We start from the raw sequence: 16252 nt of genomic DNA on the forward strand, positions 1-16252 counted from the left end.
CAGTAGTCTGAGCACGCTTGAAAGGCACCTGTAGCATTGTGCATTTCAAAGCGCAGTCATGCATAGCCATTGTAGGTGAAACAGCAGTAGTCAATGCGAAATTGACAGCCACTGTTGGCAGTTTACATGCTAAAGCGTAATTATGTAGTAGTTGCATTATTTTGAGTATCTGGCTCAGGCAATGTGAATAAGAGAACAATGATCAAACATCATTAGCTTAGTGAGGCCCAGAAAACTTATTTGGTCAACCACCGTTGAGCTTGATGGGCACTTTTGTGCAATAGAAGCACTTGGTGGGGGGGGGGGAGCGCACTTGAAAAGCACCTTTAGTATCTGCACTTCAAACTGCAGCCATGTTATAGGCATTGTAGGTAAAACAGCAGTAGTCAACACGAAATTGACTGTCACTTTTAGCAGCTTGCATGCAAAAGCACATTTATGTGGTCGCATTCTTTATTTTGGTTGTCTGGCTCAGGCAATTAATGCGAGTAAGAACAATTATCAAACATCTTTAGCTTAGTGAGGCCCAATATACTCATTCAGGTAGCTATTAATAGTAGTAGTCGAGGGAATGCTTGAAAGGCGCCATTAGCAGTCTGCACGTCAAAGCACAGTCATGCCGTAGCCATTGTTGTTGGAACGGCAGTAAGCAACACGAAAATGACAGCCACTGTTTGCAGCTTGCATGCAAAAGCACACTCACATGGTTGCATTGTTTATTTTGGTTATCTGGCCCAGGCAAGTAATGCAAATAAGAGAACAATTATCAAACATCATTAGCTTACTGAAGCCTAGAAAACTAGTCAAAGGCACACTGAAAGGCACCATTTGCAGTCTGCACTTCATATCACAGTCATGCTGTACTCATTGTTGCATTTGTTTATCTGGCTGGGCAAGTAACACGAATGTAAGCACAATTATTCATCCTAAATAGCTTTGCTAGCGTTGTTTGTACAAAAAAATTCGGAGTAATGTTGAATGTGTTTTATTGAGGCAATTCCTTAATTCACAAGCCGTCGGCGTAGCGATGGTCAGGTTCAGACAATGACACTGGTGAAGTAATAAATGGTGAAAGTTGCAAAAGCTCTCAGTGCACTGCTTTGCTGGGCTCCATTCACTGAAAAATGTCTGTAATGAGGAAAGCGTCAGACAGGAAATGACACTGTGCTGCACAATGTTATTCATGTTGAAAATTTGTTCCAGCATGTGTGATGGGCAGTGAAACTGTCTTTTTACTAAGACTGGTAGTGTGAAAAATGCAACAGTGTAGCAAGGTGCTGTTTCACAATATGGCACCCTTTCATGTGCACTTCTAGCGAGTTGCCGTATGCACTGATGCATAAATATGAACAGGGGTAAGAGGCAAAGTTTTCTGCAACTCGCGCGACGCTTTTATGAAAATGTATCTGTGTACCTTTCTGTTTTCATAGGTGACCGAAATTTGTTTTGTGCTGGTTGGTTAATCACATTGTGGCAACAACACAAGAAGCAAGGACAGAAAACACAGCGAGTAGGCACATTGAGAAGACGAGGTAGATCAGTGAGAAAGGCTTTAATGAGATGGAAGAGGCCAGCCCTGCTGTTTACTGGAGTTGGTGCTTTGAATGAGATGGGTTAATGAAAATCTGTAAAACGACTTTGCCAAAAGGAAACTTGCAAAAAGAAATCGTAATATAAAATAAAAGGACAAAAATAAGAGTAAGGGCAAAGACACATAGAAGTAGGAACATTCACACACAAACGCGAAAACTAAGAAAATCTTAACTGTAAAGAAATTGGAGAAATAAAAAATTAGACAAACGCAAGAAAACATACACGCATTTACAAACAGACGCGAGTAGAGGTACTATTAGGAGCGGCGTTCACAAGCTGCTGTGCCTACCTTCTTGTATGTTTCTTTTTCTTTTCTTTTATCGTTCTCTTAACACTGTCTTGGGAGTTTTTAATTGCAACATATCACGAGAATAGAAAAGCAGCATGGAGCTGTGTTGTGGGAAAGCATATCAAGTGCTGGCGTGAATGTATCACAGCACGCATTCTACAGCTTGTGTGTGCAGTGAGCACTGGTGGACAGCAATCAATCGACGGTGCTACACAACGCTCGAACACCGCCGGTAGACGCTCGGTTATCTCACTGCTGACAATGATCGCTCACGCTAAGTTGACGGCGACAAATCTTTGCGTTGAAGGCTTCATCTGCAAACATTTTCTGTTGAGACACTCGTAGGTTTGTTTCATGCGCACATACTTTTCTGATTTCTCCTGAGAATGGTTTTGCTCCATCGCTTCACCCTGTCCGTCAAAAAGCATTGCGACACAGTACACGAACATACCCGTCACTAACAGTAGGCACCAGTCTTTGGCAAACTTTTCTCGTCGTAATTCACTCGGGAGCGAAATAAAACATAGAACAGACATGCAGGATGTGTGTTCATAGCGGTCACTGTGGGATCTGTTTTTAGGCAAAGCGTAGCGCAGCGTCAGCGATGTTCGCTGCATTGTTCCTTCATCGGATCACGGTTCAGAATGAACACACGCGGCACAAATGCTGCATCGTGCGCTCGCAGTAATATTTCCGGCATGATAGACCATCACAAACAGTTCTGGAATTCACTCTGACGGTGGGCTGAAGCACACAGCTGATGCCACTTGGCCCAGTTCGATGCGCGGGCGGCCATCTTCTCCGTCGGTGGGGTCACCGACGGAGAAGATGGCCCCACCGGCTCATGACGCCAATCCAGAGTGCGCTCATGACGTCAATCCAGAGTGCGCGCCCATTGGTGGATGCTTATGTGCATCTGCCTCGGATGAGTAAACGCCTCCTTTTTTCTAAAGTTGTACCTGACTATAATTGAACTTAAAAAATGATAAATTAATGTAATTGAAAGTGGATAAAAAGCAACTTGCCACAGGTGGAAAACGATCCCATGTCTTCGCACTGCGCGTGCGATGCTCTTTCGCATGCGTAATGCGATGACGTCTGCCAGTTTGGCCGATATACTCTTTCCCACACTTCAGCGGTATGCGATATATGACCCATTTATCACACTTCACAAAAGTGTTTGTATGTTTCATAGAACACTCTACTTTCTTAGTCATCAGATCCACTCAGGCGGCATAAAGCACCACGTTTCCGGGGCGCGGAAAAAACCACAGGAACTTTGTACTTCGCAGCGACGTCTTTAAGATTATGCGCCACTTTGTGGAAATACAGTATCACAACTGGTTTAGCTTTCTTTTCCAATTGTTGACCGTCTTCACTGCTTCTTTTTCTTTCTTTCTTCGTGTTTTTCAATAACACCTCCGAAACTTCACTCAAAACCAAACAAGGAAAGCCAGCCTTCCTTAACTTCCTTTCTTCCCCTATCCCCATTGCTATATATTCAGCCACCTTTGACCTCAATAAATAGACAGGTAGTGCTTTGTCCTGTTATTGTTTGTTTCTTCATTGGTGTGCTCTTTCTGTTGGCACTTCATCTTTTGAAAGAGGTTATGAACTATGACACGCAACACCTCAAGCAAGCACGTCTTGCTCTGTGTTCTGTATTCTGCGCAGATAAACAGCGGTAGTGCACGCAAGCTAACATTTACCATAAACTCGCCACTCTCATATTTCACTAAACGCTGAAGAAATTAAACATTCGCCATCAACATCACCGCTAATTATTGTCCATCAATGCAAGCTGCATGGAAAGCTTCGCTTATGTTGACTCCCACAGTATGTGGGATCCGCTCAATCTTTAATAATTCCAGTTTGGTCTTCATCTAGAAAATGTGACCGCTTGAGTGATGCACCGGGCTCTACAAATTTCAACTATGGCTCGCATTAATATTGTGTTTTTGCTTAAGTTTTTTGTTTGATTTCATGAATGTGGCTTGTTGGGATAGTTGGTACATGGTTATACTAAAAGAATGCCAGCACACTGAAAAAAAAAAAAATGAGAGACAGACATAGACAAAGTGATAAGAAGGTGGCTGGTCCAACAACCTTCCAACAACAAGTATTCCGACAAGCGTTCTGACGAGTATCAATCAAGCGTATTAAAGTTTTATTGCAAACATACAATCAGCAACTCATATTAACATGGAAACATTGCTAAATTGCTGGTTTGTAACAAAAATGTCCATCATGCTTATTGTTCAGCAGTACCAATGCACAGAGCTAGTTTTCGCTTGCGGTACAAGGGAACTATTACTTGAACAGTTTGAGTGAAAAAAAAATAAAAAATTTTTTTGCTGGCTGAAGATGATGAACAAGATGAGTGCGAAACTTGTTTGTCGACGGAGGGCTCCTGGCTCAGTCTCACTCAAATTTTGGAAAGAATTACGCATTTCAATGGGGGCGAAATGCAAAAACACCCGTGTACTTAGATGTAGGTGCACGTTAAAGAACCCCAGGTGGTCGAAATTTTCAGAGTCCCCCACTACGGCGTGCCGGCCACGGCGGCCGCATTTCGATGGGGGCGAAATGCGAAAACACCCGTGTGCTTAGATTTAGGCGCACGTTAAAGAACCCCAGGTGGTTAAAATTTCCGGAGTCCTCCACTACGGCGTGCCTCATAATCAGAAAGTGGTTTTGGCACGTAAAACCCCAAATATTATTATTAATTATTACTACGGCGTGCCTCATAATCAGAATGTGGTTTTGGCACGTAAAACCCCATAATTCAATTCAATTCAATTGGAAAGAATTAGCATATAGCAGCGGTTTAGTTTAATAGCACATTTGCGGGCCTGTGTTTTCCACAATTAAACTAAAGTGTGCAGCAGTGCCACGATGTTGATTTAGCTGCAATGGAGAGGTGGCGCTATCTGAAATTGCATTTGGCTACAGGCAAGCAGTGCCCACATATGGGGTATTAAACTAAGTGCACTGCATAAAGAGGCAAAGATGCACCGCGATTGAAAATGTGCCTTTATTTTGTAGTCATCTTTCTGCCAAATCCAGTTCCAATACGTAATTACTTTGTTTAGCGCAGAACAACAGTTCAGCATTGTGCTGAATTATCCAGTTTCAATATCAGTTTGCCACCAATCCCGGCTCACCACAGCCAAGGATACAATAAAACCTTCTGGGGAAACGAGAGTGCTCTTTGGACAAAGGAATGACAGGAATAAAAATGAGGGTATTTATTGCACCTTTTATAGACTGATGCCAGCTAGCCAAATTATAAGTAATGGAACATGCTACAGGGCGCTGATGAATTGAGGAAGTCAGACTCACCACGATGGACAGGTCATTGAGCGGATATGTTCGCCCCATGCAAGACAGCAATGCCTAATTATTCGTGTGCACAGTCACACAGAGAGTGGCACGTTTGAGCGATTGCGTTTGTCCATTCCGGTGCCTCGCTCCAAAGCCTTTTGTGGGATGGTCTCATGAGGTGTGCTGACACATATAAGTGCACGACCGAGTATCCACGTCGTCTGGTGATGCTAGCATTGGAACACCAGTGCCATCTCTTGTTCTACTTTGTGGCTACACTGACCACAGGTGGCACACAGCTACGCAGGGAAGACGGCTTATAGGAGACACTAGAGCCACACTATAAAAAAAAAGTTTACAACCTTTGGGGCTTATCTTGTCCCCAAACAGTAATTGTCATCTGCATTGCTTGCGTTTCCTCTCTTTAAAACTCGGCGTTCGCTAGTTTCCTGTCGAGAATGCTGTGTCAAGCTGATAATGTGCAAGCCGTTCGTGACTAGGAAGTACCGGGCTTGCAGCGTTAATGAAACGAAATGCAGGCAAGAGAGATGATGATTATTGTTTGGGGACCAAATACAACCCAAAGGGTGTAAACCTTTTTTAGAGTGAATGCCAGCAAAACAACAGTAGGCACGAGGAAGTCAATCATCCCCAAAAGCTTGATATAACGAAGTTGGTCAAATCGGCACCTTAATTCATTGTATCATAATTTCGTTATCTTTTATGGAAATAATTACAGCTGGCAATGAATGTTTGCTACACTGATAGGGGCCGTCATATTTTCAGAATTATCTGTCAATTGGAAAAAACGAATTTCAATTTAAAAATTTACACTTTCATGAATTTGAGCGAGGGTGATAAAAGATACAATTTCATGCTGTGCCGGAAATATCTTCACATTTGCAGTACGCAGTAAAGCGTCCACTCCGCCGGTGCGGCTGATAGTGTTGCCCGTAGTGGAATGACGTTATTAGCGGATCACTCTCCACGCAGGCCAACCCACGCAGCATCAAAACCCATCAAATGCCACAAAGAAAGGTTCGCGTTAAAATTGCATGAAAGCAAGGTGACGAGCAACAGCCCGTTGTTTGTGACCGCCATGGCGGTCATAATTTTTGATTGCGTGCCTGTCATGTTTGAGAAACTGAGCAAGATCTGGCATGTTGTCAGAAACTTGGGTAGTCGTTACGCATTATTTCTAGTTTTTGGCTGCAAAGGAAAACATGGATAGCAATAGCAAAGTGTTAGACAACTACACGAAGGTTCATAGTTTTATCGGCCATATAAATTGCAGTAAACATTAACTTCCTAAATAATTGAACCAGCATGGTGACGTGCATCTACAAGCAGATTTAAACAGATCTTACTCGCTGCTGCAACGTTGGCATGATGAAGAGCACCAGCAGAGAATGTGCAGGAAGAGAGCGCACGTGGAGCTGCCCAACATATGCTCCCGCCACCACACTATGGGATTGCTTTGTGCCCTGCCATTTCTTGGTTTGTGGAATGTAGGGAAAACTGGAAGGTGTCGAAACGACAGGTTGCATTCTAACTCATCAAAAACGACCTTGGCCTTGCAACACAGGTACCTCTTTCTAATAGGGCCTGCGCAATTTGCAAATGCAGCGAACATGTGAGATTTGGAAAGTGCATGGCATTCAGAAGAAAAGTTCTGCCTTTGTTTCTGTTGTCTTTTAGTTATTAGTTGTTTACACATGTTGGTTATCTTTACTGCATTTTTTATTGTTGTTTAGAAGTGCCTTCAGCTGGCCCACATGATGCAGTTAGTAACAATTGCTGACTGGCCCTAGCTCTTGCCTCATTTGGTGCCTGATGACTTGCAGCTTTAGTTGTTACATGGCTATCTTCCCTGGGTCCCGCCTTTTGTTGGGTATATTTTCGTTCTTAGAATGAAACCACCAGTTTGTGGTCAGTGCCCGTGTCTTGTTCTACCATGCAAATTGTGATGATGATGATTGTGCAGAGGAGCTGGTGAGCCTGCGGGAGTCTGAGGAGAAGCTGAAGCAGCAGCAGATGGAGGCCACACGACGGGAGAATGTGCTTGTCATGCGGCTCACCACCAAGGAGCAGGAGATGCAAGAATGTGCGGTGAGTGCATTAGAAGAAGATCAAGGGCTGCTCTCTGGTATCAAATGAGAACAACTGTTGTCACTGCTAGGATTATTGGGGTGTTGCCAGAAACCCTGTGCTGTGAAATTTCCTGCTGCGCATTATACAAATTCGTAACTGCATTCATGGCAACGTGCAGCTTGGTAACAACAGTGTACCATCACGAGGGCCCATTTAAACATGTTACTGTATATGCTGAATAAGGAGCCGTGTCACGTATTCCAAAGATTTTCACAGGATCAACACGGAAGTGATTGGCCCAGGCGTATGTGATTATTGCCGCCATCAGGAAGTGGGGAATATCAAATAGATGGAAAGCAAGGATGTCATTAAAGTTGTCATTTGACAGATGTTCGAATTAATTGGAAGCATGCATTGTGCCGAAACAGGCGGAGACAACACACTACCCAAGGATATTATGTGGTTTGACGATATCAGTTCCTGAAGATTCAGTTCCTGAAGATTATTGAGCAGATGTGCGACATGGCAGTGCGACAGTGCTCGAGGGTTTTGCATGCACCGTCTCAAAAAAAAACCCGAGGGCTCGTGCATTAGATGCACAATGCACAGCTGGATTCACGCATGGACAAATAATGCATACGACATATTGCAGATCACTTTGCTGCTAGCCTTGGCGCCGCAGAGAGAACTCGTATCTGTGCGGTTTTCAATGCGGCCTCAGAGATGGCCGTACTTTGACTCTATAGAGTACATGGTGGTGACGCAAAGGCATCGGAATTATCAGAGGGTCCGGAAAATTGGTCGTTGACTGTACAGGACACCCGCCACTAACAAGTAATCGGTGATGCGCGCTTGCACATGCCTGTGCACAAATTTCCGCAACTTTTTTTCCTTCGTGTGCGGCATTGAGGGCTCTCTTCTAAGCTCTTCCTCTATGGCGGCAGGGTCAGAGGAATGCTGGTCAGAGGTGCCACCATGTAATTTGGTGGGGTGCTGAGAGCACTGTCGGAGCACGGTATGCTGCTAGCCTTGGCACTGCCGAGAAAACCCATATGTGTGTGGTTTTCAATGCAGCCTTGGAGATGGCCGTACTGGTGATCTCCGACACCGTGCTCCCATCAGCTAACCTGCCAGATGCACGCAGTGTGTGCTTAGCTGCTCTGGTTGGCCCAGAGTGCTTCAGTATGCTATAGTCGAACCTTGACATATCTGATCGTGTGGGGATTGCAAAATAGTTCTATATAGCTAGAATTCGATATATGAAATGACGTAATAAGTGTGCAAGTCCTGTGTAACTCAATCAATAAATCGCTCATGGCACAGTAAATACTCACTTCAAGGGTCAAACAAACAATTTGTTGCTTTGTGTTAAAGAACTGCAGCAGTGTAGCTCGCTTCTTCATGGTGACTGTGTGCCTAACCATGGCCTCCTATACATTATCCAAATGGTCCACAAGAAGTGCTGGACCTTCGACTGCACTGCACTGGCGGCGTCCAGGGACCAAAGCAGCCACAGCCTTATTTGAAGTTGGGCCAAGGTGATTGCTCGCAGGGTGTCAGCAGCTTTGTTATGCCAATCACGTCTGTGGCAATCTCGGTATCCTTACGCTTGGTTCCAGTGGTGTTGTCACCAACGTCATGGCTCAGCACCATTGAAACACTCCTCAAGGTGCTCCTAGTTGAGACAAAGACACTTTTCAGTGCGTATTAAAAAAAAAGGAAAGAAAAAGAGAGGTGCTGGGACGAAAGGACTGCAGAAAAGATAGAGCACAGGCCCCATGCTCCATCTTTCCTGCAGTACTTTTGTCTGTGCACCTCTTCCTTTCTTATGCGCTGGAACATCTGTCTCTAAAGGCTCGCTAGTCTAACTCTGCCTTAAATTGACTGACAACTAGCCAGAATGTGTTGAGAGGTTGATGGAAGTAAAATTACCAGGATTTATAGTGATAGAATACAGCACTGTTTGCAGTTCAAGTAGAAATTATACCTGTATATTTGCAACGAAAGTCTAAAAAACCAGTATATGGTGTGGCCTGGAGGTGAAGTCGCGTTACTTCTCGATAATCTCATTATTTTGAACACACTTAATTTGAACTTTCGGTGTATTTGAACTGACGCACTGGTCCCATCAAAGTTATTGTAAATTGCAATGCAAATTGTGAATTCCGCAACCCGAGAAAGCTCAATTTTAGATCTTGTTTTCATAAATGAGCAACTTAGACAAAATGGCTACGATTGTAATATCATTTAAGGCCTGTCGGACCATAAGGGGGTCATTGTTTATTTGAATTTAGCAACTATGCCTAAGCTTCCTTCACATCAGACAGTATTGAACTTTGAACGTGCTGATGACAACTCCATAACTGAGCTACTCGCATGCTCTTTCGATGAGTTTTCGAGTTGCGTGAAACATTCCTCTGTTAACGTGTTAGTGAACCGTTTTTGCTCAGTTGTCAATTAATGTATAACTGATTACATTCCAACCAAGTGTATAAAGCGCAATCCCAAGCACCCTTGGTACACACGTGAAATGATACACCTAATTCGTCGCATCGGGCGTCTGCGCAAACAACCCTATGCAAACAATCTAATGAAAGCTTCAGTATTGGCCACACTTAAAAACAACTTAAAATCTGCTATGTCAAATGCGAAAAGTTTTTATTTTAATAGCACCTTGTCATACTTCATTAAAAACAAACCATCAAAGTTTTGGCGAACAATCAGTCCACCAAGTCAGAGCTCTGCTTCATTCATAATTGCTAATCAACGATGCTCAGATAATCTTAACATTACTGGTCTTTATTAATTAGTTTAAATCAGTGTTCACTTGTGATGATGGACGCACCCCCACATTTTGCACTACTCTTTCGTCATCACCTTTTCCTAGTATGGTAATCACTTCAGCTGGTGTACATCATCTTATACTCAAGATCGATACTATGAAAAGTACTGGACCAGATAATATACCAGATATGTTTTTACAGCGATATTCTGAATGGAGCTCTCGGTACTTATCCCTAATTTTTTTGAAATCTGTAGAATCATGCACTGTTACAATATTCTAGAAATGTGCTAAGGTTGTTCCCATTCACAAAGACAGTAATATACAGGAAATATCTAACTACAGACCTATTTCTTTAATATCATCATCTTGCAAACTATTGGAACACATTATTCATAAATATATCATTGAGTACTTATCTGAACATAATGTTCTTTCGCATGCTCAACATGGCTTCCGTTCCAGATTCTCCATGGTAACACAACTTCCAGAATTCTCCCATGATATTGCATCCACACTTAACCTTAGAGGACAACTTGATGCCATTTTTATTGATAACAGTAAAGCTTTCGACACAGTGTGCCATAAAAAGTTCATAAAAAGCTTCTCATTAAACTCAAGGCAATAATTCATGATTATAAATTACTAGGCTGGATACAGGACTACCTAAGTACAAGAACCCAGTTTGTTGCATTTAACCATGTTCACTCATCTCGTGTCAATGTTACATCCGGTGTACCACAGGGGTCTGTCTTGGGTCCTTTGCTGTTTGTTGTCTATGTAAATGATGTCGTTGAAGTAACCGCGGGCACTTCTGTCAAAATAAGACTATATGCTGATGACTGCGTCCTTTATTCTACTATAAGTAGTAATCATGATCAGTTCGAGCTGAACGAAGTCTTCGCTCGTTTTTGTGAATGGAGCAGAACATGGCAAATGTCACTTAATTTTAAGAAAACCGTATCAATGACTTTTTCGAATAAAATACAACCATTACAATTTACATATTTTAATGAAGTGCACAAGCTTGTAAGCGTCCACACGTTCAAATACCTTGGTGTTACTTTCTCCCCTGATCTGAAATCGCATGCTCACATTAACTGTATAACCAACAAGGCGTTGAGAAAACTGGGTTTTCTTAAAAGAAACCTATAAGATAAGGCCTCTGCTTGAATATGCGTCGGTAGTGTGGTCGCCACATTATTCCTAAGACATAGACGTGCTTGAGTCTATTCAGAAAAAGGCCATAAGGTTTATATACAGTCAACGACCGATTTTTCGGACCCTCTAGGGAACGGAAAAACGTCCGAAAATTCAGGCAGTCCGAAAAAATGAATGCATGCAAAAAATGCACTTTCTTTTCACTTTTTTTCTCAGATCTAGAGGTAGAGGGCGAAGTACCACGTTTCCGAAACCCTGCCAAAGCATCAGTGAAGTGGCTATAAAAAAACGCATTCAAAAACTCTGTATGCAGCCAACTGCCAGTTTATTATGTACATGTGCATCGTCGGGCAGGCGGTTTTATTGCTGCAGTGGCTTGAAGAAGTTGAAGTTGAAGTTTATTCCTATGAAAAAACATAGGTACATAAATGTAATATACAGACGAGGGTCCCAAAGTAATGATACTGAAAACGGGACCCACGGTTAGTAACTACAACAGAATTGTAACATAGTTGGCAGCATAACAGTGGATAGCATAACAATATATTAGTTGCAAGAAAAGCAAATGATAACGAAAAGAAAAAAGAAAAACCAAACAAACTGTGCTCTAATCGATATAGTGTAACAGATATAACAACGGGAGTGACAAAATTTATGCAATTGTTATAGGCAAAAAACAAAAAAAAAGAACGAACAAAGAGGGCGAAAAAATGTGGCGCAATGTGAACACTGCAAAAAAAAAAAAAGAGTGGGTGATACTTATCAGCTAGCTGACTATGAAAACACAGATATTTTTTAGGAAAAATTATCAGAGGTTAGCAAAAAATCTTTTAGCAAAGCTTTGAAACGCTGAAATGTAGGTAGTATTTTAAGCGAAGCAGGCAAACGATTCCAAAGTGTAATGGTAGCGAATGTAGATGTTTATTTACCATAGTTAGTACGAACTGATGGTAACAGAAAATTATAATTAGAAGCGAACCTAGTAGGGTTTGTATTTCTAAGGGAGCTGCTTTGAATATATTGAAAGGTCAGCTGGGAATCAAGCAATTTATAAAACATTATTGTTAAATTGTAGTTGAATAATCTTTTTATACATAAAATTTTGTACTGCTTAAGCAGGCCAATGGCATTAGAGCGCGGTGAACTGTGGGTGATGATACGGATTGCTCGATTTTGTATATGCTGAACTGAAGACAAGTGACATAGATATGTATTACCCCAAACGATTAATCCGTAGTTAATGTGTGAATGAATGAACACAAAGTAGAGTGCAAGCAAAGCAGAAGGAGAAAAATAGTGCCGTGCCTTGATAAGTGCACGGATACCAAAAACGCACTTCAGCTTGACGTGATTGATGTGCAGGTGAAACTTCAGATGGCTGTCTAGGATAACCCCTAGAAATGAAACGGAGTCACTAATGGGAATAGAATGATTGCCTAAGGTTAACGAAGGAGGAATAATTAGTGATTTCTGGTGCGAATGAAATACTGCAAATTTCGTTTTAGATGGATTAATGACTAGATCGTTGTCATTACACCAATTCATTGGGTGGTCAAGAGTTTTATTTAGTTTGATTACTAGAGAAGAGATACACTTATCAGCTATAGATATAGTTGTATCGTCAGCATACAGAACGTAATGACTTAAGTGAGTGACGTCTGGCATATCATTAATATAAAGAGAAAAAAGCAAAGGCCCCAGTATTGAACCTTGTGGTACCCCTTGGTCAAGTTTTTTAGAACTGGAAAAAGTTTCACACGCATAAACAATAAAATCAGTTAAGCAAAGTAGAGCTAAGTTGGTGGAGCTACCAGACCGAAAACTGAAGTGGCAGGATTTACCATATTTACACGATTGTAAGTCGACTCGAATGTAAGTCGAGCCCCCCATATCGCGTGACCGGAAAAAAAAATTAAAAAAATTAGAGAGCATACCCGAGGGCACATTCGATAACGAAAATTTATTAGTAGCTGACATGGTCACTGGACTACTCGTCTTCACTAGTGCTGCCATCGTCATCATTGCTGCGGTCCCACAGCGCGTCGTGGTCCAGCGAAATTTTTAATTTGGCAAACGACCGCACCAGGACATCTTACAGAACAGCAGCCCACGCCAAATGCACCCAACCACACGCAGCCGTCAGGGAGGCTCTTTTGACAGGTCCAGTTGGCCTAATTTCCAGTCTTCTGCCACCAGCCACTCGTTGTACTCGTGGCGGAGCAGAACCTTAAAATTAAGGCGAAGGTCCGGGCTTGTTTCATGACCACGTCGCACTTCACTGGCAGGGACCGATCACTCATTTCAGCGACGTTCGCCGCAAGCTTAGCCTACAGCTCCGGAAAGCATCCAGACTTTGGCACATGGGAAATTTCTCACTTGTCACAGGTGAAAATTTCGCTTCGCTGCAGTCTCCACTCTCGCACCACCCGTTTAGAAACATTGAAATTGCGGCCCGCTGTGCAGTGATTTGTTTCTTCGGCGTAAAGGATGGCAGCCCTCTTGAACGCTGCTGTGAACGAGTACCGAACGATTAGTGGGCCTGGAGCACTCATGATGACTGGGGAAGCATAGAAGTAGCGCGTAGCCGGCAGTCAAGTGGAACGCGTCAAACCAATACCAATGCCTTCAAACAGAGAAAGAGCAACCAGCGAGCGGTGACTGCTCTTCCATGAACTACCGATACTCCCCGCAAGCGCCGCCGTTCTGAGGGTGCCGCCGCAAATGGGAACAGCGGCGCTTCCATCAACTATCGACACCCCCCCATGAGCGTTACATGCACTGTAAAACTCTCAAAAATGTTGAAGAACCCTTCCGAAAAGCGAACAAACACGCGGGTTAGCGAAAAGATATGGGTAGGGCCATAGAGCAAACAAAATTCTAACTACGTTGTAGATCCCATTGGTATCACTTTTTTTGGCAGGGCCATGTTTCGGTTTCGATTGTAAGTCGACCCCCCAACTTCAGACTTTCAAATTTAAAAAAGGGGGTCGACTTACAATCGTGTAAATACGGTAATTACATGGAATTTTTCCAAATACTTGCCTAGTCCAGAGGTACTGCCACTTTTTCGCCTTTTTCAGGGCAAGTGCTTTGGCAAACAGCATTTTGTTACTGATTGTCAAATGGTCGTTCACGTAAACAGCCGTGTCGTTTGTGCCAGAAAACCCCAAGGTGGCTCGCACGGAGCCGAGCCTTGCGGGCTCTCTTTGCAAATTATTTTTGTTGTCTCTCGAAACAAAGTGAGCAATTAAATGTTGATCGGATGATTTGGACGGAACACGATGAACTGTCTCAATGTCAGTTTGAGATACAGGACACTCGATGACGTCGCCCACACGCTTCAGAATGGCTCAGCAGTCCTCCCCTTTTGAAGTTGAAGTTGAGGTTTATTTTCCTTCAAAGATGAAAGAGGGAACTGCGACAAAAGGCGGTAAAGCCTGACGAGGTCACAGTTCCCCAAAAGAGCCGAGACAGCAGTGAGCAACACAGAAATGAATATTAACATAGTATGATAGTGAAAAATACATTGCATCAAAACAACATTGCATCAAATACATTGCATCATAGTATGATTGTACAAACCACAAACTAGGATAGTACAAATTACATTTCATGAAACGACAATATTACCATGAAAAATATTACTTTTTATACAAAGACAGTGCACCATAAATCGAAGGCAGTGTATACACATGGCATGAGGTCGATAAAGAAAACACACACATAAACAACTTGATATGAAAACAAGAGAGGCTTCGCTAAGTAAAAAACTGAAATTATATTGAGTCAGTGCTAATTAGTAACTTTTTTATGTCTTTTTAAAATTTATTCTTAGGGATATCAAACATGGCGCTTAAAGATGGGTTATTGAGAACAACTGTCATTTGGTAATCGAGCTTTTGTTTGCCATAATTTGTCCTCGTTTTAGGGACCAAGTTTCTGTATTGCCGAAGGGGATATTTAGAAGGAGGGCGGTTTGGAGCAATGGAATACAAACAATTACGATGGATGTACTGTAACAGGCGATATATGTAAACATGGTTTGCTTTAAGTAAATTATGCTTATGATAGAGTGGTAATGTTGGTAGGTTTTCGGGCCTACCATGGTAACCCTCAATAGCCCGCAATGCCTTCTTTTGCAAAAGCAATAACTTCTGTAAATTACTTATTGTTGTAGTGCCCCAGACCAGTGCACAATAGGACAATTTGGAAAAAAATAGTGCATAGTATATGGACACCTTTAGGGAAACGGGCAAGAGATCGCTGATCCGGTAAAGACAACCTACAGTTTTACTAAGGTTTCTAATAAGTTTTGAAATATGTGTGTTCCATGATAAGTGCTCATTAAAACAGACACCAAGAAATTTCTGAGTTGTTACCTGTTGCAGTTTTGTGTTGGCTTATATTAGGTTAAGTGTGTAATGAACAGAGGCATTAATGGGTCTGAAAATTATGTACCTCGTTTTTGACAAGTTTAAACTAAACTTATTCACCTGCATCCAAGCGTATAATTTTACCAAATAAGCGTTCACGATAGTTTCTAATTCCGGCAGAGTATGTGATGTGAAAAATACATTTGTATCGTCAGCATACATAACCAAATCTGGAGAATCAGGTATGTTACAGATGTCATTTATATACAATAAAAACAAAAGTGGACCTAATATAGACCCCTGCGGAACCCTTTGGGTAATGCACAAACGGTCTGAAACAAAATTATTCCATTTAACGTATTGTATCCTGTTATTTAAGTAACTTTTCAGCAGGTTTAGAGCTATTCCGCGTATACCGTAACTGTTCAGCTTACTCAAAATTACTCAAGTTAGAGGAATTCCTTTAACTTCAATGTTGTTGAGCCTAGAATATTGCTCCAAATCAGCCACCCGTTTCACAAGCATTTCATTTTGGGCCAATAAGGACTTGTTCGAAGTCATCAATTCATCCTGCTTGGCTCTGAACTCATCAAACAAGTTGCTCATAAAGGCAGTGCTTTCGCGAAGCGAGGCATTTTC

General features: G+C 42.3%; 1 protein-coding gene across 8 annotated transcripts in view; it reads left to right on the forward strand.

Annotated features, from left to right (window-relative positions):
• LOC135917165 (pre-mRNA-splicing regulator WTAP-like) overlaps positions 1-16252 on the forward strand; it is a 221936-nt gene that overhangs the window by 134755 nt on the left and 70929 nt on the right. For all 8 annotated transcript variants that reach the window (XM_065450671.2, XM_065450670.2, XM_065450665.2 and 5 more), the window contains exon 5: positions 7191-7315. In XM_065450671.2, the coding sequence (XP_065306743.1) occupies positions 7191-7315 (125 nt within the window). The remainder of the gene's footprint in view (positions 1-7190; positions 7316-16252) is intronic.

The sequence above is a fragment of the Dermacentor albipictus genome, chromosome 5, assembly GCF_038994185.2.
Source record: "Dermacentor albipictus isolate Rhodes 1998 colony chromosome 5, USDA_Dalb.pri_finalv2, whole genome shotgun sequence".
NCBI lineage: Eukaryota > Metazoa > Arthropoda > Arachnida > Ixodida > Ixodidae > Dermacentor > Dermacentor albipictus.